The 24,106-nt window shown below is 29.2% G+C and overlaps 7 protein-coding genes and 1 long non-coding RNA gene across 17 annotated transcripts; 3 read left to right on the top strand and 5 right to left on the bottom strand.

Moving 5' to 3' along the window:
- Positions 1–79: 79 nt before the first annotated feature.
- Positions 80–6,668, bottom strand: LOC117223413 (protein Aster-B). Its single transcript, XM_033475680.2, has 13 exons — positions 5,949–6,668; positions 5,540–5,834; positions 5,266–5,461; positions 4,374–4,654; positions 2,508–2,660; positions 2,278–2,401; positions 1,948–2,106; positions 1,747–1,868; positions 1,460–1,652; positions 1,160–1,390; positions 929–1,082; positions 738–858; positions 80–646 (listed from the first exon to the last, which is right to left on the bottom strand). Exons 1-13 carry the CDS (start codon positions 5,993–5,995, stop codon positions 515–517), a joined length of 2,208 nt encoding a protein of 735 aa, XP_033331571.1. The 5' UTR covers positions 5,996–6,668; the 3' UTR covers positions 80–514.
- Positions 6,669–6,824: 156 nt separating this feature from the next.
- LOC117223417 (uncharacterized) lies at positions 6,825–9,905 on the top strand. Of its 2 annotated transcripts, XR_013037210.1 has the most exons (4): positions 6,825–6,977; positions 7,054–7,230; positions 7,298–7,345; positions 7,446–9,905. It is a non-coding gene; the product is annotated as an uncharacterized LOC117223417 (long non-coding RNA). The 2 variants fall into 2 exon arrangements; XR_004490918.2 differs by having other exon boundaries at positions 6,826–6,977; positions 7,298–9,905.
- On the bottom strand, positions 7,429–8,244 carry LOC143263862 (allatotropin). The gene is made up of 2 exons (XM_076528683.1): positions 8,000–8,244; positions 7,429–7,657 (listed from the first exon to the last, which is right to left on the bottom strand). The coding sequence occupies exons 1-2, from the start codon at positions 8,242–8,244 to the stop codon at positions 7,513–7,515; spliced, it is 390 nt and encodes a 129-aa protein (XP_076384798.1). The 3' UTR covers positions 7,429–7,512.
- Strump (WASH complex subunit strump) lies at positions 9,813–15,335 on the bottom strand. Of its 5 annotated transcripts, none has more exons than XM_033475678.2 (18): positions 15,211–15,335; positions 14,734–14,962; positions 14,525–14,627; positions 14,191–14,382; positions 13,855–14,069; positions 13,418–13,784; positions 13,054–13,329; positions 12,752–12,977; positions 12,430–12,665; positions 12,091–12,342; positions 11,795–11,977; positions 11,603–11,719; positions 11,350–11,519; positions 11,009–11,271; positions 10,751–10,934; positions 10,448–10,668; positions 10,226–10,379; positions 9,813–10,157 (listed from the first exon to the last, which is right to left on the bottom strand). In XM_033475678.2, the coding sequence occupies exons 2-18, from the start codon at positions 14,853–14,855 to the stop codon at positions 10,004–10,006; spliced, it is 3,435 nt and encodes a 1,144-aa protein (XP_033331569.2). In that variant the 5' UTR covers positions 14,856–14,962; positions 15,211–15,335; the 3' UTR covers positions 9,813–10,003. The 5 variants fall into 5 exon arrangements, with proteins under 5 accessions (XP_033331569.2, XP_033331568.2, XP_076384788.1 ...); XM_033475677.2 differs by having other exon boundaries at positions 15,107–15,258; XM_076528673.1 differs by lacking the exon at positions 15,211–15,335 and having other exon boundaries at positions 14,734–15,067.
- A 127-nt stretch (positions 15,336–15,462) lies between these two features.
- LOC117223421 (transmembrane protein 223) lies at positions 15,463–16,639 on the top strand. Its single transcript, XM_076528682.1, has 4 exons — positions 15,463–15,793; positions 15,851–16,116; positions 16,200–16,342; positions 16,405–16,639. The coding sequence occupies exons 1-4, from the start codon at positions 15,627–15,629 to the stop codon at positions 16,561–16,563; spliced, it is 735 nt and encodes a 244-aa protein (XP_076384797.1). The 5' UTR covers positions 15,463–15,626; the 3' UTR covers positions 16,564–16,639.
- Positions 16,640–16,729: 90 nt separating this feature from the next.
- Positions 16,730–19,925, bottom strand: LOC117223523 (uncharacterized). 5 transcript variants are annotated; one of them, XM_033475835.2, is made up of 6 exons: positions 19,261–19,925; positions 18,298–18,384; positions 17,998–18,225; positions 17,668–17,882; positions 17,331–17,576; positions 16,730–17,243 (listed from the first exon to the last, which is right to left on the bottom strand). In XM_033475835.2, the coding sequence occupies exons 3-6, from the start codon at positions 18,133–18,135 to the stop codon at positions 16,985–16,987; spliced, it is 858 nt and encodes a 285-aa protein (XP_033331726.1). In that variant the 5' UTR covers positions 18,136–18,225; positions 18,298–18,384; positions 19,261–19,925; the 3' UTR covers positions 16,730–16,984. The 5 variants fall into 5 exon arrangements, with proteins under 5 accessions (XP_033331726.1, XP_076384793.1, XP_076384792.1 ...); XM_076528678.1 differs by having other exon boundaries at positions 17,331–17,594; positions 17,998–18,237; positions 19,261–19,917; XM_076528677.1 differs by having other exon boundaries at positions 17,331–17,594; positions 19,261–19,917.
- A 378-nt stretch (positions 19,926–20,303) lies between these two features.
- Positions 20,304–21,681, top strand: LOC117223435 (microtubule nucleation factor SSNA1). Its single transcript, XM_033475703.2, has 3 exons — positions 20,304–20,513; positions 20,743–20,942; positions 21,034–21,681. Exons 1-3 carry the CDS (start codon positions 20,462–20,464, stop codon positions 21,139–21,141), a joined length of 360 nt encoding a protein of 119 aa, XP_033331594.1. The 5' UTR covers positions 20,304–20,461; the 3' UTR covers positions 21,142–21,681.
- On the bottom strand, positions 21,189–24,099 carry brn (beta-1,3-galactosyltransferase brn). Its single transcript, XM_033475702.2, has 2 exons — positions 23,387–24,099; positions 21,189–23,320 (listed from the first exon to the last, which is right to left on the bottom strand). Exon 2 carries the CDS (start codon positions 23,269–23,271, stop codon positions 21,937–21,939), a length of 1,335 nt encoding a protein of 444 aa, XP_033331593.2. The 5' UTR covers positions 23,272–23,320; positions 23,387–24,099; the 3' UTR covers positions 21,189–21,936.
- Between the last annotated feature and the right edge of the window lie 7 nt (positions 24,100–24,106).

Raw genomic sequence — 24,106 nt, 5'->3', positions numbered from 1 at the left:
GCCTCTGTCAATAGATAATTGAAACATAATTATAATTTTAGATTGAATACAAGATAACTTAAAATATAATGACCTCATGTGTGGTTTTAAAAATTATTTATTTTTTCCTTTACAATATTCTAATATACATTATCTATACACATACACAAATATACATGCCTGTATTTATAAATGTATGTATGTTTTTTTATATATATATATAAGATGGGCATCAAAGGAGATCTGATAGATTTAATATTTCATAAGAAAGAAAATGTAATACTACATATCTTTAGAATCAATAGAGAATTACATTTCCTATGTGTCAAATATTTTGTATGTTGCTGCACATCTGGTGCTTAAAAGATACAGCATCACAGCATATTTCTGTGCCACGTTATAAATTATATACAAGTGTGTGTAACGATTATTAATAATACCCCTCTTATTTGGAAAACTTAAAGTTTACTGTAACGATACTTTTAAATACGTATCATATTACAATAATCCTTTCATTTAAATATTGTATACCTTATTACATCTCTGAATAACTTTGTTGCGCTGTATGCGAATTAAAATTTTCTACACTTGGTTTTAAGACCGAGAACATTTTTCCTGATGCAGTAGGATGAATACTCATTTGTAGCTCCATTAGTAACTCTTCTGTCTTTAAAATTATATTGAAAATATAAATTTATATTTTATATAATGTGTGATATTATAATTTTATAATATTACATATATAATGTGCGACATACCTGCCTAAGTAATTGTGCAGCAGTATGTAGTACTCTTTGCCATTTTCTCATTTCTACATCATGCAAACTTTCTTGTTGTTGTAATAAGTGGATCCAATCTTCTTCAGTCTTTGGAGTATTCCTAAAAAGTAGTCACGTGTAGACACTTTCTAATTATATAGTCTTATAAGTATTAAACATAAAGCACGTACTTTAACACATGTAAATCCATAATTGTGTAGGCTGCAGCTTCTTCCAAACTCCATAGTTTATAATATAATAGGCCATTAATTACCATCAAGAATAATACAGCAATTAAAAGCATTGAACTAATTATTATATTTGGATTGCCCCGAACTCCAGAAGCTGTATGTTCAAAATGATTTACAATATGTAATACGTTGAAATGCAACAATATGATATCGATTTATTTCTTCACATACCGGTATTATCATTACTATGTGGCAAATTCAGAGCATTTTGTAAACTGGGAGAAACGAGATCTGAAGAAAGAGGTTGTAAAGTAATACCAGTTCCCGTAATTCGACGTCTTCTTCTTGCTTTTCTCTTTAACCCTCCAGTATTACTAAATTCTTCGCACTCGATAGTTAGCGCTTTTATTAGACTTGTAAAATATTCTTCTAATCCAGCCCAACAACTTTTTTCAATGACACCTATTTTTGTTGTAAAAAATAATTCATCATCTATCGCAAATATAAAGTCTATATTATTTAAGTACTTACTTTTTACAAAACCCCATACATTCTTTCTATACTTTATTTGAGCATAAATTGTGAGATCCGTTTCATTTTCCGAGATACTGTTTATACAATAGTGAAGTTGTACATGAAATGAATCAGCATACAGAATTCCAGCATTTACAGTGTCCACGTCAATACTATATAATTGACCTGGTCTGCTACATGGCAACATTATCTGAAAATATTTTATCATATAATATAGGATAAAATAAATACTTCAAACTTTTACATTTTATTTAATTATTGATAAACTACTGTTCAATAATTACCTGAGTTTCCGTAATATGAGAAGCTTTTGGTCCAATGGGTTGGGACAAAGCTATTGTAAAAGATAAAGTTCTAACTTTTTGATCCGTTTGTTCATTTTGTGTCCAAGATGATTGTACTAAATCTAAATTAATCGAAACATTTGTATGTAACAAATTAATTACATATTGGATTAAATGATCCCTTATATATAAATGAATTACCTGTAGTTTTACGAGCTGTTTGGAAGTCTAAGAAAAACTTAGAATTTGTAAATAACAAAGTGAATAAATGATCAATATGAATGGGCAATGTGGCCTTTCCAATCAGGCGTCCTTCATGAGGTGATGTACACACTACATTGCTTCGAATGCTTGGCTTCACTAAAATCAGTAAATATATTGTGTAACAATACATACAGAAATTATTTTTTCATTTTCTATCTATCGTTTCAGCAATAGATGAAAAAAGTTAAAAAAAAATGATTTTTCATGACAATATAAGATAAAAAAGAACCAATTTAGAAAAACATAAATCTAAGTTTTATTACGTACATCCATGTTTTTCAGCTTCACTTTCTGTTGTATCGCTAAGATCTGTCGCATCCAAAGTAGGATCTGGTTGTGACCGATGTTCTTCTGTTCCAGTTGCCAAATTTTCTACATTACTGGTTTCGAGCTTTAATTTTATAAGGGACAGATGTTGTACAAAGAGAGAATATATGTGTATATAATTGCATCATTTAATTGCAAACTGTTCTTGATATGTTTATGTTATAAAATACCTCGGGAAACGATTCCACAGATAATCTTGTTGATAACTTCTCATCATCAACTGGTGGTAATGGTGGAACATAGTCTTCATCATCCGATGTTAAACCTAATTCATCACCATAACTTGAATGAACAAGTTGCCACATTTCCGCCGAACTCATTGACTAAAAAGTTAAATATATTATGCTTAAAATTATAATTTGAACATGTTATTTCACATGTCAAATAAATTTATTTATTATGGTGCATAATACAAAATATAGCGTAACAGTGAAATGTACCATTATGAAGTCGGAGGCTTCATTTTCGAAATAAAAGCAATTAAGTGTGGTTCGGTTTCCGTCACGCACTTCTTAATTACCACATGCACATATTGATACGTGTTTAAGTGATAAGTTCGAATTTTTGTATTTGTTTTGACAATATTTCAAATATCAGAACAAATAGCTTCAGTAAATTCAAAAGACCAAACATAGTAGCTTTAATGGAAAAAGAAAGTAATAGATAACTTAGTGGAAATATTCTAGAAACAAGGTATTGTGAAATGATAACAAAATATTTAATACATGCAAAATCCTCACATTAAAATATAAAAAAACCCATAAAATTGAATTTGAACTAATTTTCTTCATATATTTCAATAAAATCGTAAGACAATGAAAAGTGTATGATCCAAAAAAAGTATGACATAAAACAAGGTAAACACAATATCTGAACACTGGTGTGACTTAAAATCATGTTATCACATTATGAATTTGCAATTAAAAGTAATAAAATGTAAATAACCAAATATACACAACTTACATATTTAAAAAAAATAATTATTAGAATACTATTTGAAAGACAAATAAAAATATCACATAACAAATTAATGTAATGAGATTATCATAATAAACAAGTCAAATGAAAACATTTTACTATATATTATAAAATTTAGAACTACACAAATTCCTTTTTGGTTTCTATTAACTTCCTTTCAGTTGTATTTATATCACAATGACTTGTTATTGTCCGATTAATTTCATACAAGTCAACAACTTTGCTTGATATTATCTATTCTTATCAAGAATATCATTCAATCACATATTCCTTCAAAAATATAAATCATTTAATTAAAATATTAAATGAAGGTGATTACTTATGCAAAGTGAAGTAACAAATGTTGAAAGTATTCACACCGGATGAGAAGAGAAATTCGGAGACGATTAATTTTAATATTCGCCAGGTACACGTACTATTCAATGAAACTGAATGCGGTTGCGTTCTGTTTACCGTTCTTAAATGTAAACACTGATGGCGACGAGTTACTGTGTTTTTCAAATGTATTAAAACAAAGAAAATAACGAAAACAAGAAAAATTAACTTGTTACATGAAAATCCGACATCCATCAAAAGGTATATTTAATAAAAAACACGAAAAGTATATTGAATACTTACTATTAATGATATAATGTATGCAAACATGTACTTATACGCGTTTCTCGTCAATGTTCTACCACATGCTTAGATCTCGAAACTCTAATTACTTATATTTCAAAAACGATGCCAATCAGAAAATAAGAAACTGTATTATAAACTTTTTTGTCACGAAGATTTTGCAATTTTTCATTTGTCATGATTTTGTTGCACCTTTCTGGGATATTCCATACAAGTCTTGTAATCAATTACACAACTTCCAAAGTGTGTATAGTAGCATGAAATATGAAAGATGAGTAGATATTTGTCAATCGTGTAAGATTACTGTAGTTATCTGCTAACTAAAAACACCTCATATAACAAATATTGATATACATTACAGTACACTTCTTTTCGATTTCATGTAAAAGTAACCTGAATGAGTTATTAATGTATTTATATATTATATAAAATGTTCATACCTCACCAATAAGAGCATTTTGCCATACACGAAATAGCATTACATATGTTTTATCTCTTGCACCAAAAGATGTTAAAAAAAACTTGTCTGTGGCAGTTGATATTATCATTGCATTAGGAATAACAATGGCAGTTCTTTCTTTGGTAATAGATGTAACATCCTTCCAACGTAAAGATAATACGGTTTCCCAACTGAAGATATTTGCATAAAAGCATACATAATTTTGAGAAACATAAAGCCTTCCATGAACCAATATTTCACGTTGTAGTGCACATGAATAATCTAAAAATCACGCATCGTGATATATATTTAAAATTTATAATTCATAATATTATTTAATATAACCAATATTATTGTCAATAATAAATATATTTTATTACATAACAAGTCATTTTGCATTAAAACGTAAAATATTTCTACTGTTTCTGTATATATGAAAAAATGTTTGTGGAATAATATTTATTAAACTGTGTAACATTCTTTTCTTAGTATGTATCATGTTTATGAAATTTTTATTTGCAATTGGACTTTTTGTAATGAAACTTTATTTTCTCAGCAAATAAAATAAATATCAAGTTATATCTAATGATATTAAAAAATTGATGAAGAAAGCATAGAGTGCAAAAATATTTTCTTTTTGAAATAGTAACATTAAAAAAAGGTAAAATTGTAATAGAAAAAAAGAAATATTCAGGTCTGTTGATAAGAATTCGAGCAATGTTGAAATTTGTAAAATGATATTAAAGAGTAAATGTTGTATTAGTTGTTCATCAGAACTAAATATTTCTTTGGCAAACACTTTTTCACATTTACAAAACTTATATTATAAAAATAAATCACTAGAATAGAAATATTTATTCTTATTAACAATGTATCATTAGCAAATTACTTACCAACCACTAATCTTTCATCATCTGGAACAGTTTTAAATATTCGTTTAAAATCTTCAGACCTTGATTTATATGTTGGATATAAAACATTGAACCAAGACGATTTCTTTTTATTCCGCTCTCCACCACGAACTTCTTTTTTTCCCTCGTGTGGAATTTTTAGAGCTTGAGAAGAGTCCGATGATTTATTTGCTGCATCCTGTTATTAAATATAAACAATACATTACATTAGTGAATACCTTAAAACAAAAGTACAATAAATGTTATAAAATCTTACATGCGACTGGTGTTCATCCAATTTGTTAACATTATTAGATTCTTTAGTAATTGAATCGCTATTTGATTTAGAATGATCTCGTTTATTACGGGCTTTTGGACTAGGACGTGGAGATAAATTTGGACTTGAAACAGGACTACTTCGTTCTCCACATGCTCCGGTTAGTGATTCTTGGGTATTATCGGATGTACCATTTCCCCTAGTTGTGGCTGAATTTTGATTATCTAATCCAGCAGAATTTATGTTAGTAATTACATCGTGACTAGAGATTAATAAATCTTCCACTGATTTATTCCTACAAAAGGTACAGATATTATATTTAAAAAACAGTTTTGTAATAGAATAAGTAACAAGAATAATGTCAATATATTAAAATTATATAAAAGACTTATAATACAATGTTACTCACATGCTTGTGATTGGATACTTTTGTGGAGATTCCACTTCAAAGTACATAATAATTACAATGTGCTATCATAAATATTATTGACAGTTCTCTGAACTTATCACAACTTTATATCAAGGTTTAGCAGTTTTACAAAAGTTCGGCTATAGAATTTGACGATTCACAATAATAATGCAACACTCTTTTTTTTACGGTAGTTACATTTTAAAAAGATAACATACGCGTCATTTTCGCAAAATGTGTAATCGTTACGATGAAGACAATTCATTTCAAATAAATGTAGATTGTTATGAAATACACGTCAGCTGTTTTAATTTCTATGAAACCGTATGATCACCAAGCTTTCACGTATTCATTTAGTTACTATTTTCTTATAGAAATTTGAATCAATATGTACCGTTTTTTAAAAGAAAATAGAAAACAGTCTGCGTATCAAAAACGTTCCACCATATTGAACTAACCGTGTATTTTTTCCGGTTAACTGATACGCAGCAAAAATTTACTCTACAAACAAAGATGCATGTAATATATCAGTTTTAAAAAGGTTAAACAAGTAAAAGGCATAAACTGTTGCAAAACGGTATATAATTATCTTGTGAATATTGCTTTGTTTAATCAGTTCTTCACCCGACACTTCATTCAAAGAATCTAATCACAGTCACATAGAAAATTGAAAATTTTGATAACAATTTTATAAATGTCACACATCCTTATTTTATCAATACTGTGTAGTAATCGATTGGTGTTTAAAATCTAACACGATATTTGCAATACGATACATATTGCTATGTATAATGTATGTATGTATGTACAGTTCGGTACTCTAGGAATATTCAGTATTCGGTAGCATGACATAGTATTTCTTCTAATCACTGCATTTATGTAGTTCATGGTCCAAACATATAGTGTATTTACTCGAAATTATTCATCGATACCTTTTAAGACGTTTTTATTTTTTATTTATGATATATCAATATAAGCAATCCAATTTATTTGATAAAAATTTTACGAAGTGTAATACATATGTAGTACGTACGTATACGAGCATTTCACTAATCATAACTTAGTTCATGGTAAAATTTTGACTAACGTCCTCCATTATTTACAGAAATTTCTCATAAAAAAGAATTCTACCGACAATTGTTGATTAATGCATTTATTGATACGTACTTAACAGTTCTAATTAATCAAGCGCTTAAAATAAAGGGAAATGCCTTTTAAAAGTAAAAACGGTGATTACATTCTACAATGTAGACTACAGTCTACATCGTCCGCATGCATATTGGTTAGTTTGATTGTTTCGCCGTTTATGGCGCCACGAGTCTAAATCATATTGTTCTTTTTTTTTACAGAGGAAAAAATTGAACTTTGTTCCAGCAAGTTTTAAAAGTCTCCCGTAGGTAGGAAATTACAACTTTTTTTCTAAAAAAAACATTGATTGAACTAAACACATATATATATATATATCAACGGTACTAAATAATTGTCTTATCATCGCAGATTTATTAAACTATTATAATGTATAAGCTAGAAATGTTATACATCATTTGGTCGTTGAATGATTTATTTACGATAGCCAAGTTGTTCTATCAGGATCAACACGATCTATTATCGATGTTGAGTCAGCACGTCCATCCATTATTAATTGGGTTACTTTTGAAGCGATAGCTGGATTTGTTTTCATTTGTTGAAGCAGCCATTCTACAGGTATCCTAAAAGCAAGATATAATCAACGCAATCGAAGATGTTACAAGGTATTTGTATATTTTTAGCGATTTTTAAAATCATTCATTAAGTGATAATGCTGTATTGTAATAATGCTTCATTCGAGAACTCTGTGAATCGTATTAATTGACGCGGTTTAAAGTTTGAAGTCTGGACGCCAAAATCTTGAAATGAAAACCTTGTTCTATACAGAACTTTTATTGTTAATATTATCTATTGCGAAACGAAAAATCTATATGAACGTTGAACGTATGAAGTATATGTGTGTGTGCGTGTAATTTGAAAATAATTGACTAGGGAGTTATTTGAAATTTTCTTAGTGTACATACCCCTGAGGGAAATATCGTAGAAGCGTAAATAAGATACGTTCGTTTTTATTAATATTCGAAATATCAGCAGAACTTTGTCTTTTTCCGAAGCCGTATGCGGTGGACATCACTACAGGTTTAAATCCACGAATTACCCGCTCGGGTCTCACAGAATGTTTCACGAAATGAGAGTAATTACGGTGTCTAGGTGTCGCAGCGATCATTCCGGCGGCGAAAACCAAAATGATGATTATAGTCGGCCGCATGGTGTTCTAATATTAAAAATTGTTACGATTTACCACCTTGCAACAAACATATTAATATAGAAACTAATCATTTTTATTCAGAAAAAACAAACAGATACGACAAAGACCTAGAGTAGCATGTATTTCTATATACTTCTTAAGAAATCATTGTAACATTTTATAATTATGATAATACTATCCATATTCGGATTCTTTTTCGTATCTTTTCGTATAATAAAATGATAGAGACGAAACAGTAATTATACTGAATTGGCATATACTGTCAATAAAAGTCAGGTTTCGGTTTAAATTCAAAATATTATAATCATGCTTTCCTTAACGTGATGGAAATAATGGGATAATTTCGTCTCCATTGCTTATGTTACTCTTACACGACTATGAAGAAGATGAACTTTTTACGAGATCATAGAAATTAGAAGAAATTAGCGGTTTTGTATAGATTTACACAGACTAAGAACTTATAAAATATGTAGTAAATATCAATTACTTACAATTTAGCAACGAATCTATCGCAAGACAAATACATACGCATTATTTATACTCACGTGGATAAATTAACATTATTACATTTTTCTATTAAATATACAATAGTAGTACAATTATTAATATATACTAAATCAAATGAGAATGAAACTAAACTGAGGATGCGTAATACAGATACATGTGAATTTTATGAAATGAAAGATGCACTTGTTATTGAAAGAACTTTACAATGTCTAAACTTCCACAAATATTTAAATTCAAAATTTTGAACAGATTCTTTAAATCCATGATATTCCATGAAAGTTGAGAGCAACTCAATTTAAACTATATAGATGAGCAGAGGTGGTCTTGTGACGACACGTAAGCGAGACTGAGCTGGAGATTCATCGCTGTTCCTTTTGTATCAGGCCGCCGATACCGTCGTTGCAGCGGCCGTTGTAGCCGCCGTCGGCGTCCACTGCGTCAATGACGTCCTTGCCGCCAAATACTTCCCTGTTTATTCATATTTTATAATAACTACGATTCTAACGGATGTAAAATTATTTTTTCAGATTGTATAATTTTTCGATCCGTTTGAAATATATTATTAGATACTTAAACAGCGTTTCCGAGTAATTTATAGAAACGGTGGAGCTTTCGGCGCTTTCAACGTTCTCCCGGCGGCCGTTCTAGCCGACGAAGCCGCCTACGCTTGTTAAAATATGGTGTTTAAGCAAATATGTACTGTAAAAGAAGCCAAATACGTCATAATTCCGTACAGCGATGACAATTCTTGTAATTCGTTTTGTTGGTGGCAGTTTAGATATAGTTTAAGATGACTGACGTTGAAGAAACCGTTACATAAACGACACGCCACCGCCGATTGCGGCAAATCTCACCGTCAGCCGCCAATGCGTATACAAATTCCCACTGCAGGTGTTGGCAGTAACGACCCACACATTCGCGGAAGTATTATCGTCGAACCAATGTAATCTCCAGGGGTTGTTGAGTACTTAAAGTATTGCCTCGGTAAATTATAAACTCATAAAGACTAATGTTGAAGATTTATCTATTGCTACAAAAATAGATAATTCAATAAACGAGAATTTTTATAGTAATAATAGAATTTTATTTTTTATATTTAACAATAACTCATACAATTGTTATATATATGTATAAAATACAAATTTATATGTGAACATATGTACAAAATAGAGAATATCCATTCCTTTATGCGTATTATAATATGATATAAGTTGAGTTTATACAAAAGATTCTGTTATATCTTATAATATGGCTATTTGGTAGTCTTCATTTGAAAATGATCCATGACAATCGCTGGAATTTCTTTAAGTATAAATGAGCGTGGTAAACCAGAATATTTTGTAAACAGCTCCAAAATATGTAAAGTATTCGACCCTTCGGTATTTCCATCACTCCCGGTTTTTGCACTGTTGAATAGAACATTAAGAAATCTTTCTTAACACACATTTCGATTAGTGTTCATAGAGTGCAATACCTGTCAGGTGTAACACAGGAGATAACGTATGTACAAAGATATTTGACATAGTTTGTCATTGCAGCAAAAGAGCACTGGCGTAAAACTGTTTGTATTCCGATTGTAAATATTATCGCATCCAGAGGATCTTGAGCCTTTTTACTTAAAAGACTACCTACAATAAAATTGTATTTGTAATTATTTTTGCATGTTGAGAGATTTATAAATCTAAATACTGATTACCTGCATTTTTGCAATAGTATACTTTAGGTAATTGCGATACAGTAAGCAAAAACAAAATCAATGCAATATTATTTAGGTTTGGTGATTTAATATAGACATTGTTATGACAATTACTGATGCCGGCCCAATCTAATCTAACATTCAATTCCCGCAGGAGTTCGTTTCTCTTAGCCTCGCTTTGATCACAATAGTTCCCTTTACTAATCTCGAATAAAACAGCTCTATAAATTAAAAAAAGTGGCATATAAAAATTCATTACTAGAATGTGAAATAAATTTGTAAAAAAAAGATATTTATATATACGCATTCAGTGTTTGAAGTGCCGCCTCCATGTGTTTAGCTTCAAATTTACATGTAGTATTTAATTCGTATGCTATTTTCTTTTTAAGAAGTTGACAATGTCCAATTTTCAATATCCATTCGAGTAATTGAGGACAAAATTTATTTGCATGAGTTGCCACAGCAGTATGCAGCTTTGGTATATTACCTACACATATGAATAAAACAAAATTACGTTACAGAGTAGAGTTATAGACATTCAATATGTTAATTTATAAATACCTTTAAGTGTATCTGAGGAATTTAAAATTGGTTCAAAGTAATCTAACGTAGATGCCCAGGTCTTGTTGCGAAGGTTCCTTTCTATGTAATGAATGAAACTATGTAGTTCAGTGACGATATAAAACGAGATAAGTTTATCAAGTCCTGTTAGGCCGGGTGTGCCTATTGCTTCTAATATTTTTGAAAATATTTTATAATTTAGAACCTCTGCTTGTGTTTTGAGATCATACCATGCAAGAGAATGTTCAATGTAAATAGTTGTTCTAAAAGCACATACATAAATATAAGTATAATATTATAAATAAAAAAATAATGAAAATTACAAAAAGAAAATAATTTACTTGGGATCAGTTATACGAACAAGTTCTCGAGCAAGTCTGCCAATAAAAGTAATAGAATTATCTAATACAGACGTATATTTGTCGTCTTGATAATATCTGGATGACCTTTCTGAAGTCCAAGAAGATCCAACACACTCCTCCTCCACTGCATTATTAATAATGTATGTTATCTATAAGTAAAAGGAGTGATCGTATATTGCCATAAATATAATTATACATTTTATATTATACATATATGTAAAAATTTAATTACCTCTTCATGCCATATCTTTAAACTATTAATATTTATATAATCTTGAATATATTGAAAAGATTTACGATAACCATCCATAATTGCGGCTAAATTATTAAGTTTCTGTAATATCGGTATCTAAAACGATACATAAAAAATATCTAATTATTAATATTCGAGTAAAAAAAATTGTAAACATTATTTAGAACTTACTTTTGATTTTGATTCGAAAACAAGACCATTATCCAAGGCTACTGTTACTTTCTTTACCAATTCTTGTCGTATACCATCTTCTAATAAGCGATGGGAATCAACTCTCAACACTCCCAAGGGAACACTTCTCAAGGATAATACACCTTTCGTAAATACTGACACAGCATACGTCAACTTAGCCATCTAGAACAGAGTTAGATCTTTACTAAATATATTATTATGAAATCATTTGTTATGAAATCATTATTTATCATCATTATTTGAAGCATAAAAAAATATTAGAAATTGAAGAATACTTTTAATCTATCATCTAATTGTGCATATTCTTTTAATTTATCTTTCGGTAATCTAGTAGGAATTTCCTTGAAAGCATTTGTCTCAAGATGTACGATCTCAGCGAGTAAACCAAATACAGTTTCTGGTATTATTTGTAAGACACGTCTTGCATATTTTTCTAATTCTCTACTATAGTATTGAGATACTGATGATAGATCTGCACTACGTGCTTGATTCACTCTCAATAACGGTGTTTCCAACGCCGAAGCCATCTGAAATGGAATAAGATATAAATATTTCCATAACAAAATATATACAGTTTACTAAATAATGTCAAGTACAAAAAAATAGGAATTTACTTTTAAAAACAATGCTTTTAATTTAATTACAGTAGGAGGACATTCTTTTATGCTAGCTTGCATCGTTTCAATAAAAGATTCCATTATATTCCATGCATAGCAACAATCTGTCACTATATTTAAACTGATCATAGTGTCTTCTGTGATACTTCCTGTACGTAACATATTGTGCAATATCTCCCGTGTATCAGCTAAATACTGAGATATATGTAAATTATTTTCCAACTGATGGAATTCTAAAATCATTTCAATTCAAATAATAATTTGTTATAAATCAATGTAATTCACTGAATTCTTTTATTCTATATACTGTTGCAATTACCTTGCACTTCTTCCAATGCCGGTAACAATTGTGCTATTTTCCTTCCATCTTCTTGTTGTAGAGAGTCAATGTGTTTGCTAATTTCCATAAACCATGCATGTAGATTTTGATTTTTTTCAATACCATCAAGAGATTTATTACCTCCAAATATTTGCGCAAGGTCTATTATTCTCTCAACGCATATTCCTTTATCCCTGAGCCATTTAGTTTCTTTACCAAATAACAACTAAAATTAATTGATGAAATTTATTATACAACAGATCATAGATTTTATGTTAATATAAAAAATATTGTACTCGTACATCTTTGTATAATTGTTTGACATCCTGTTCAATCTGAGCTGTACTTAGTAATAGTTGAAGACAGTCAACTGTCGTATATTTACTTTCATTCACTACTAACTGCCTGAGCATACGCGAACGTTTCGAATCCTCTAGCGATATAGTCGACATTGCTGTATGTAAAAGTATCCAGTGCAAAGTCACGTTACATTCTTTAACTAACTTTACGAGTGACCCTACTGCACTGTCATCTAAAGTGCCTGCTAATTGTACTTCCTCTGTTTCTGATATCAATTTCTGAAATATATTTTTAATATAAAATATACATAGAAAAATATGGTCCATTAATTTGAAACATACATTCACAAACGGGAAACATAATTACCTTCATTTTCTGACCATACTTATGCGCAATTACTTTAACATTAGAAGAGTCAAGTGTATTATTAAGAGCTGTTCTTGCAGCCTTATATGGAGACCACCAATCACATAAATTTATTACTATTCCCATGTAAATGCTAATGACCCAATTATCAGGGAAGAATCTATCTACTATCTCTCTCATCATGGCTGTATGTGAATGTAACATGCTTGGTTTAAATGATAAAATAACAACCAACATTGAAGCTTGATTAGAAAGTGCAGTACTACGATGTTCTGGATGTGGAAAAGCAAGACTTTGATTATATATTTCATCTGAACGTAAACGTCCAATAAGATGTTCTATCAGAGAGTCATTCAATAATATTCTCCTAAAAAAAAAAATATTCATACAGAAAGGTATCAAAGGTATTGGAAACTTAACAAAATTGAATAACTCACTTAAAATATTCCTCAGGATAATTCACAGGTCTCTTGTTGGAATTTTTAGAAAATCCTGTTGAACGAAGTAACATACATATGTCGTCTACACTTGTTGAAGATGACCGTTGTGCATTATATCGATAATAGGATACCAACAGTCTTTCTCTTATACATCCTTTGAAATGGTAATCCACCAGAAGTAGCATAACTCCATATAAATATACTGCTTCACACTATAAATATAAATTATATTCAAATTTATATAGTACATAAACACGTTAAAAATCCTATAAACTAAAAATCTTGTGTTAAAAGAAGAAGGGATTTAATGATAATAATGCTTTACTGCAGTACCATTAATTGTCGTCCTTCCTCATTTAGCATGATAGAATCTATAGATTGATGAATATAAATTCCATCTCCCAATTCATCTACGTATGTGTTTAAATCAGTAACATACTTGTGTATGCTTTCAAATGCCAAATAAAATCTAGAAATTATATCCGAATAATTGTTTCGTAAATCCTCATCAGTTTCTTGAAGAATCTATATAAACACACACACACACACACACACACATTATAGCTATTTATTATGAATGTCAAAATTATATTATGTGAAAATCAAACTCAATAAAGATGAAAGTATAATTATTTATATTAACTTATATGTCATTTTGTTTACTTACTGGATCATTTTCTATTTTTTGCTCATAAACATTAACCGATTTAAAATATGCAAAATCGATTATAATAGAACCATACTTTTGTATTATCTGTTTTGAATCCAAACTGTAAAACGGTAGGAGTATGTCAATTTCAACAGGAAATCAAGATCTAATAATTATTATAAGAATAATATTTATTTTGTTCATAATTGGTAATAATAATAAATAACCTAAATACTGTTGGCACATAATCCTTTAATCTCATCAATTCAGCTATAATAGCATTTCCACGGGACACCAAACGTAATAAATTTTGACCGCAAATATTGTTAGTCGCCAAGAAATCACCCATTTTACAGAACTGTCTATTTTAATAAAAACAGCGAATAAGCCATTGACATTTCGGTAATAACAAACGTCAACGTTCACGTTGGAGTTGAAAGGCTGTATCAAAAAGACCTGTTAAGGAAATACAACATATAGGTACGTATACAACATGAACTTGCAATTTATAAATTAAAGTCACCAAAGTATGTAAAAATACTATAAAGAAAATAAATGAATTCAAATACAGAATGTTCTATCAATTCTTGAAATACATACATAGTGTTAAAAATTGTATTGTATTTGTGTGCTTATGTATATGTAGAGTATATGCTGGTCATATGTATATACATGAAAATAACACTTCGGCTCTACATACGTACAATTAGACGGACGATGTATCAGACTAGACCATACACCCATATGGGATTACGTCACTGTGATGTATGTATATGTGTATATCTGTGATTACATATATTACACTTTCACACATTACACTTTCTGAAATACCGGCAGTGTCGGTCCGATACCGACATCGCTCAAATTCAATGTCACGCGCCCTCTACCCGGATAGTGTAGTCAGCTAGTTGCAGCTACATAGTGAGTAACAATTGTACTTAACGTACATAGTTCATGAAAAATCGTTATCTTACTAATATTTATAAATGAAAGTAATATTTTATTTATTTTATGAAACAAATAAATAAAAATTAAAAGAAAAGTTTGCAACAAACTTTTATTATAAACTTCCGTGATTGAATATAAAAGTACTACGATCTAGGAACGTTGCTATGTAAAAATGTTTAATCTTCTGTATTTGAGAACCAGTTGTACAAGAATAAATGTAATTAACAAATTACAATTTGTTTATCAAGGACTGAAGGGGAATAGTAAAGTTAAAGACTGTACATTTTATAAGAAATATCATACTTCCCTTAAAAATTCTAGCGAAGTAACTGGCTCAAGGTAACATAGTAAAAATATTTATAAAATAAAAATTAATTTTGTTTTTAATGTATTCAGACAAGAGAGGAAATCAAAGAAGGAAATAGACACCTTAAATCCAAATACAAATATACAAAACAATGTATTACTATACAAGCGGGAAAGTTATGCTTTTTATTTCCTGAGATTTTTTGGATTTGGGTCATTGATGTTATCTGCACGGTTGGTGTATGAGTTATATAATGAAAAATTTAAAGATACTTGGGAAACATCTACATCTATAAAAGAATATATAAGAATTAATGGATTCAATATTCTATTTGTTATCTATGGAGCATTGGCAGGTACTTTTATTTTTATATTATGTTTAACTATATTGCAAGTATTATAAATATCAATGTAAAATTTTTATTCTTTTTACATTTAGGACCTCTGATACTTTGGACTGTATATATAGTATGTAGTAGATATGTAAAATATATTATTTTACATAAGGGAGGTAAAGAAGTATCTATAATTACTTATCATTTATTTAAAGAAGAAGCAGCTCTAAAAATTCCTACACGTGAGGTAATTGTTAAAACATTTGTTAAATTTTTAAATAAATTCAAAGTAATTCATAAATTTTTTAGGTACAAACTGTTACTGCAAGAAACGAAACGGAGGCCTATATATCAATGAAAGTTAAAGGTAGACGGCTTCTCTACTTAATTGACACTAATGGAACATTTTTAAATGAAACATTATTTGATAATACAATAGGAATAGTAAAATCATGGAATAAGCATTAGTGTATTATTTATAGATTATATTAATAGATGACTATTTGTAAAGTAGTATGAATAAAATATATATTTAGAAAAACAAGGAAGTTTAATTAAATTTATGAAATTGTATAATTATAAAGGCAAGAGAAGGATTCTTCATCATTTTAGTTATTATATATTATGAACAGTGTATTTAGAATTGATGTTTTATTATTTTTAGATTTATCTGTATAAAATAAATAATTTAGCATTTTATACAAAATACAATTGTACATGTTATGTTTTTATATCATATGTTAATAACAAGGATATACACGATAGATATTTTCTTCATCTTCAATTAATTTGTGTGTAAGTTTCTTATGTTATTATGCTTGTTTGGTGATTGTATGAATAAAAAACATAAATATGCTGAATGTATTTACGTTTTGCATTAAATTAGTTTTTAATATCTTTGACGGTCGTAATATTTATTTGAGTATTTACTCAAACGATCACTGTACCCATCATCTTGATACTTATCCTCGGTCTTGTAGTACACTTCAGGTGCTGAACCTACATGACCCTGCCAGTACTTTGTCCAACAAAGGTCTTCTGGATTGATGTCATGAGGATGCTTAGCATTTCTAAATACATGTACACAGTATATTAAGCTACCTATCAAAGTTAAAAATCCAAATATAAGGAAGACTATTCCCAAAATCCTGAAATCATAGTAATATAATAAATTAATAGATACATTTGTATTAGTAAATGTAAAACTCAATAGTTTTTGTTAGTGATATACCCACCAAACTATCAATGGTTGAAAGAATTGAATGACTATAACAAAACCTAATGCGATAAGAATTAATCCAAGATTGAGGAGTAGCATAAGACAACAAACACCCTTTGTATTTGGACAAAACGGATTAGGCGTTGACATAGTTTCTATAATAATACCATCCTTTCTGGAAGTGTGAGATTTTACTGATTTTGCAGAACCATAACTGCAATGACTAGGTGCACGATGACCCATTCTTAAACTTGGAGACAGACTGTGATGCGATACATGGCTGTTGATTGAACGACAACCACATTTATAACATATTTATGGGTAAATATTTTGTACGTTTGTATGTGTACGACCTTATATCTGATGTTGTTCTATAAGCAGCACTCGTAACATATATATCTGAGCCATTGTCACATATACTACCATGTGAAGCACTTTTTCTTAGCGGATGCAAACCTTGCCTGGATGATCCAGATAATACTGAAACGCGACTGTTGTGTGCACTTCGTGATCGCCTTCCTTCATCTTTTTCATATTTCTCAGGACGGTCTTTTTTCATTGCTTTTACCTACAAATGTCAATATGTATATGTAACATATAAATTTCTCATGTACGCACTGTTATTATTTATGGATTAGTTATACCATTCAACTGTAGATAAATAAAATGTATTTGATAATTACCATTGTAGCATGATCAGCTGACACAATGTATTCAGATACTGTTCGATCTGATGGAGCACGATGGCTTTCATCGCCATCCGTTAAATAATCACGATTTGTAGTAGCATGGTATCCAACATATCTTGAAGTATGAGTCATTGTGTATGAATATATGAACTTGTTGTACTTATAAAAATGTCAAGGATGATGAACAACTTGAATTATGTATGTTAACGATATGTACTTTAACTAAAAGAGAAACTAAGCAAAAGTTATAAAATAAACTTACTGAAACTTCTTATTTGTAATCAGAAAACTTACATAATAAATATTGAGTGGTATAAAATAACATTTCTATTGACAAATGATCTTCATTTTATATCAAAATATTATTTATTGTGATTATATCTGTAAACAAATTAACAATCAATTATTCTAGAATTTTCAACCAGTAAAAAGATAGCAATTAATTTTCATATATAAAAAATGTATAGGATAAACAAATGATTCAGATTTTTAAAGTGATGTGTGGGTAACAAGGTAGGAGTGACAGCCTTTGCAAATGAATTGTAAAACACATAATTATCATAAAATCTTTCTGTCGTATTGTGTATGTTGCAATTTGCAATACGTTTGCGCCGGTAGAGAAAGCCTAATATAGTATCGTGATGTCATTTGACAAGGTCGCATGCATCTTCGATCAATGACAAAATTATCGAGAACGCAGTTGTCCCCTTTAATGTTAACAATTTACAGGTTCTACATCCCTATTTCAATTATTTTAGTTCCATCTATCTCTATCTTTAGTACAAATATCTTACATTTGGCAATTTTACTTTCGTTCACGATCAGAATTTCATTTACATATGTATTTAATTTAACATATAATTGGAAATGAAAAAGTCAAAATGAAATAAAACTATTATTTTATTTCACATTTGTATCGCAAATACTTTTCACGTTTTGACGTTACGTATGCATTTGTCATTTCGAATTCCAGAAGGATACGAAATTTCCAAATACATACATACTCAAAAGGATAAGATCGAACAATTTGCCTGCGCAAGCGCCATAAATCCTGTCAACACAGCATTGAACGCATATTGCCTTTCAATTCGCACCGAATTTCGTTTGTAGTTTTGACGTACAATTATAATAAAGTAGAAACCGTACAACTGCACAATCTTTGCGGGAAAACATAATATGAAATTTAACACGATTACAGCCTTCCGCGAATGGCACAAATATGTACTATAATTGTAATTAATCCTAAGATTGTCATACCTGAAATATCCATGTTGAGAGAAATCTGTCGAAAGTAAAGTTGATCTGCAAGCTATCGATCGAGATTTCGCGTAAGAGCTTCTCAAGTGGTTGCGTGTGGTTGTTTATGTATAAAACGTGTTTCTTTCACTAGAAAGCGCTGATCAATCGTACAATGATACTGGAACATATCGAGCATTTGATACTGCACGTATTAACTGTAACGGTATTCGGTATATTGTATACCTTTAATGAAACTCTGTACTTCTGTTACACGAAATCGAAGCGTGAAATCATTCTAAGCACAGCTCAGAAACTACTGATTTATTCACGATCGATCGATGGAGGTAGAGCACGACCGTACACGTTTCTGGGGCTTTCACGCTTTCTGCTGGAGTGAAGATTCTGAGCGAAAGGTGCATTTATTGTAGCTTGCTGGACGAAAACACTCCGTGACGTCTTTAAAAGGCAATGCAAGGAGTTGCGATGTTTCACTTCAATTAGAATCTCATTGACACTATTCATCTTTCAATTTTATATTTTAATATATAGTGGCACATAATTACATGGATGTTATTGTCATTGAAAGTAAATTGTTGAAAATTATGTTATAACACTACCACATGTATTTGATCTGTTTTAATCAGTTTTACGACTTATCTATGCGATAATGCCAACTGTATTAGAAATATTTTATAAGCAGTTTATATGTACTTAATAAATTGAATTGTATTAAGAAGAAAAAGAAAAAATATATATATTTATATATGTAGTATATTCCAAATTTTCATTGATAATACCAATAATATACAAATCAGATTATTTCTTTTTTGTACAAATATGCATAGATATTACATTTACTATTAGTTAATTAAATGTTTCGAAATATGTATGTATTTTAGTTAATATATAAGACATTGAAATTCACCGCTCTTAAATATTTTACATAAAATTATTATTATTTTGGAACGTTTTAATTTACTGTAAATAAGTTCTAAATACACACATATAATTCTGAGATTTTTAAATTGTAAGGAATAATTTTATATGAGGAAGTGCGCACGCGTCACGAATAAATCCTTTAGAGTTCCGCGGCAAAACTGAAACGTTTGCTTAATCGCGTATGTTATTTGAAATAAATTGTCAGTTAAACTTTTCATTGAATACATTTTTTTTATTAGATGAATATTGTGATTAATAATTTGTGCATGGAGGGTTTGAAATGTCTCAGCACGGGGCTGCTTTACAAGCGTATAATCAAGAACTTGTAAAATGTAAGAAATTATCATATAACCTATAAAATATGTGTAATTAATTATATAAACTATATACCTAGAGAGTATAAGATTTAGTTCATTTGATATTCATTATATATTGCAATATGATCGTAACATATTTACCAATTTTAAATAATAATTTATGTAATTGTTTTAATACAAAAATTCGAGGTTATAAATACATCTATTTGCAATATCTTCTTCATCAATTTTGAATCCTGTTTAGGTTTAGAGGAAATGAAAACGAAACGTTCTGAGTTGCAAGCACAGATTGAGTCACAAGAGGAAGAGAAAAACAATTTACAAAGAGAAATTGAGAAGCTATCTCATAAATTAACACGATTGAATGACACCTTATCTAAAAGAATAGTTGTTAGAAATGAGTACGACAGAACCATTTCAGATACAGAAACAGCATATATAAAGGTATATTCTTTTTATAGATAATTTTCTTTAGGAATTTTATAGATATTTTAATAACATTATAAAAATAATATAAAATTTATTACTATTGCAGATTTTGGAAAGCTCACAACTTTTATTAAATATGCTCAAAAGGGAGTCTACAAATTTAGATCAAACATTAGTTAAGGCAAACATGGAAAAACAACAATACCGATCATGAGGGTGCAATAATAAATATGTGGTATTAAGAAATGTGTATAGAGTAAATGGATTTAAATACTATATTTATTAAAATTTTAAGTAAAACTAGACACAAGGCAGTTGACAACAGTTCAACAAGTACAAAATTGTAAATATTTCTCTGCATACCATACATATTTTCTTGAAATTTTTACATTTGCAGACTAATATTTTTTATATTCCTCTTTAAATTACTTTTTATGACATACTTGTTGATTCTTTTACTTTTATTGTAGTAAAATTATTTTACTACAGTAATATTTTATGCCTTAAAATTTATGAGTAAATAATTGTGTGTGAAACGTTTGATTGGTAATTCATACTCAATGTTTAATAATTATAACAACTTGTTTGAATATTATTCAAATGCTTTGAAGTATTTGCATAAGAGTATTACAATAGACCAGACCTGTTATAATGACTATTACATATGAAGACTGAATAATGTATTTAGGTCTATATCAAATATTTAAACTGTTATGTAAATGTATTTTAGAATAAATTAGTTTTGTAAATGCTAGGAGTATAATTTACTTTTTGAGATTATCCATGACTTAAAGATAATATACATTACTTTCCAAAAAAAAAATAATTCATTGCATCACTCATTCGGTTCAGGAAGTCTAATGTATAACAATATTTCAAATATAAACATGTGAACATATTATTAATCACATTACCAATAAATTAATAACTAGATGCTATACTGATATGGTATCGATATGCTTTATAATAAGTTATTATACAGTTTTCGAAGTGTACTGAGATCGTCGATTTAAGCGTTACCAAGAGCTTTTTGTTCATTCCATACATGAAGTAATTCACTTGGATTTCCATATCCATGTGAAGTTATGACATATTTATAATTAAATTTTGTATAATCCTTCTTATAAAAATGAAATTCTTCACAGTGAAAAAGCTCAATATCTGCTTTTTTTGCTACTAAGCCTAAATATATATCATCAAACAAGAAGTGTTTTGTATAGAAGCTAGTATAGTACATATCGAGTAACGCTTCTTTTGACAATATGTATGCACCAGCTGTAATATATGGTGGCCATAAATTATAAGGATAATCGCTAAGAGGAATATACCACTTAGAAGATTTATGACGATGGGGTGATGATATAAGCACAAAACCTCCATATAATCTAATATCTTCTGGAAGTTCCAAATCGAAAATTTGTCTCTTTCTCCTACTCAGTATAACATCATTTTCTATAATTTTTGTTACATTTGCAAGTTTCTCTATAGAAGTTTCAGTAGTATTAGTAATTTCATTTTTAATTAAAAAGTTTCTTATATATTCAGGAACATGATTTTTATTAGAACTATTGCTATTCCTCTCGGTGATTGTATTTTGGAAATACAATTCTTCTGTTTCATCAGTATCTTTGACTTCTCTTTTATGAGCTTCAATCTTTTTGGGTTCTTTAAGATAATCTGGATAGCTAGTAGGATTTCTTATGAATCTTAAAACATTTTTTACCGAAACATAAATATCATCGTCAACGAACATATAAAATTTCGAATTTGAGCAATAGTTTACTAACCATTTAAAAGCCATCATTGTTTTAATAGTATTATTATAGTAAGTATCTATAAAATCTCCTTGAACGATATCTTTATATTTCGCAGCTTCTGCTTCTACTTTTGCTTGAAGTTCGCTGTCATGTAAATGTACACCTATTACAAAAACTGTCTTTGAAGGTACATCAAAAAATCGTTTTTCAAAACCCCAAGAGTTTCTAATTGCCATTCTTCTTTCAAAGTGTTCTATTGCAGACTTTACTATATATACAACACGATAATTGTTGTATGCTGGCTCTATACATTTCTGTTTGTTATTAATTATAAATGTGTAATTATACACATTTATAGGAGCAACTTTTGGTTCTTCATTATGACGCAATGCATTCACAAATTCATGTACATCACCTTCATACGGATAAACAAAATTTGAATCATATTGGACTTCAAAAAAATGTGTGAACGCTCCAAAGAAATCAAGTAGAAAGATGATACCGATACAAACACACACATATGTCAACCTGATTTTTTTTATCAGTCGAAAACTTGCATGAAAGCAAGGATGCAATAAACAATACATTATTGCAAAAACGAAGCAATAATTCTTGTGGTTTTAATATTTTTAAAGTCTGTAAAATAACATTACATATTTAGATTAAATCCAAATACTTTGGTTATGTAAGTCAAATACTTACATTGTCATCGCACATATGTACAATTTACAAAAGAATTGTTTAAATAATAAAGATTTATTTATGTTTATGTTTCAATATAATGTTCTACACTTGAAATGCATTTATAAAACTGTATGCATAATATATAATATTAAGTACGTGGCTAATTTACAACATAATACACATATACTTTTGAATGCTTCGGTAATTATATATTATAAATAATATGAATAAATAATAGACACGCAAGTACACATGTATATATACACATGAAAACTTAGCACTTGTCTGACATTGTTCATCCATTGGCAGAAATTGGCATAAACCTTGCACTTACAGGTTACCAACCAAATTCAGCAAACGATTGCGTTCACTGTGTATGTATGTACATAATGTACGTATTCTCTGTAATATCCATTATGTATGTACGTATAAAAAATAAAACTCATTTTACAACGTATGTACTAAGAATAAATGTTACGAAAACGAATTAATTTAAACCAATTGTAATTGTCTTGTCAATGTAGTGCATACCGCGAATAATTTTTCAAATTTGATGCATATTATCGGAAATATTTCAATGCTAACGCTGAATACAAATTTGATTTTTGTACATTCAATGCTTCAAAAAGTTTCAAGTAAAATTTCTAATCGACATTCAACGAGCGTACAAATTAATACGTACAATGTTTATCGAAAGAGAGATTTGAACGATGAACATGAACATACCGGTATAAAGCT

This window comes from Megalopta genalis, chromosome 2 (assembly GCF_051020955.1).
Source record: "Megalopta genalis isolate 19385.01 chromosome 2, iyMegGena1_principal, whole genome shotgun sequence".
Lineage (NCBI taxonomy): Eukaryota > Metazoa > Arthropoda > Insecta > Hymenoptera > Halictidae > Megalopta > Megalopta genalis.
Note: the sequence above shows the minus strand (reverse complement) of the source record. Positions and strands in the feature narration are given on the sequence as shown.

Bases quoted from the DNA above. Each gene is read 5' to 3' on its own strand.
- Strump (XM_033475678.2), bottom strand. From the start codon at position 14,855: ATGGGTGATTTCTTGGCGACTAACAATATTTGCGGTCAAAATTTATTA. The intron at 14,383-14,524 runs GTAAGTAAACAA...GTGTTTATATAG, and splicing joins AAAAAATAGAAAATGATCCA to ATTCTTCAAGAAACTGATGA. The intron at 14,070-14,190 runs GTACTGCAGTAA...TTATATTTATAG, and splicing joins AGGAAGGACGACAATTAATG to TGTGAAGCAGTATATTTATA.
- LOC117223435 (XM_033475703.2), top strand. From the start codon at position 20,462: ATGTCTCAGCACGGGGCTGCTTTACAAGCGTATAATCAAGAACTTGTA. The intron at 20,514-20,742 runs GTAAGAAATTAT...AATCCTGTTTAG, and splicing joins TAATCAAGAACTTGTAAAAT to GTTTAGAGGAAATGAAAACG. The intron at 20,943-21,033 runs GTATATTCTTTT...TTACTATTGCAG, and splicing joins CAGAAACAGCATATATAAAG to ATTTTGGAAAGCTCACAACT.
- LOC143263862 (XM_076528683.1), bottom strand. From the start codon at position 8,244: ATGCGGCCGACTATAATCATCATTTTGGTTTTCGCCGCCGGAATGATC. The intron at 7,658-7,999 runs GTATGTACACTA...TCTTGCTTTTAG, and splicing joins CTACGATATTTCCCTCAGGG to GATACCTGTAGAATGGCTGC.
- brn (XM_033475702.2), bottom strand. From the start codon at position 23,271: ATGTATTGTTTATTGCATCCTTGCTTTCATGCAAGTTTTCGACTGATA.
- LOC117223523 (XM_076528678.1), bottom strand. From the start codon at position 18,135: ATGACTCATACTTCAAGATATGTTGGATACCATGCTACTACAAATCGT. The intron at 17,595-17,667 runs GTCGTACACATA...TTCAATCAACAG, and splicing joins AGAACAACATCAGATATAAG to CCATGTATCGCATCACAGTC. The intron at 17,244-17,330 runs GTGGGTATATCA...CTATGATTTCAG, and splicing joins TTTCAACCATTGATAGTTTG to GATTTTGGGAATAGTCTTCC.
- LOC117223421 (XM_076528682.1), top strand. From the start codon at position 15,627: ATGTTTAATCTTCTGTATTTGAGAACCAGTTGTACAAGAATAAATGTA. The intron at 15,794-15,850 runs GTAACATAGTAA...TAATGTATTCAG, and splicing joins AGCGAAGTAACTGGCTCAAG to ACAAGAGAGGAAATCAAAGA. The intron at 16,343-16,404 runs GTAATTGTTAAA...TAAATTTTTTAG, and splicing joins TAAAAATTCCTACACGTGAG to GTACAAACTGTTACTGCAAG.
- LOC117223413 (XM_033475680.2), bottom strand. From the start codon at position 5,995: ATGTACTTTGAAGTGGAATCTCCACAAAAGTATCCAATCACAAGCAT. The intron at 1,869-1,947 runs GTAATTCATTTA...CGATTAATTTAG, and splicing joins AACAGCTCGTAAAACTACAG to ATTTAGTACAATCATCTTGG. The intron at 1,653-1,746 runs GTAATTATTGAA...AAATATTTTCAG, and splicing joins CTCATATTACGGAAACTCAG to ATAATGTTGCCATGTAGCAG.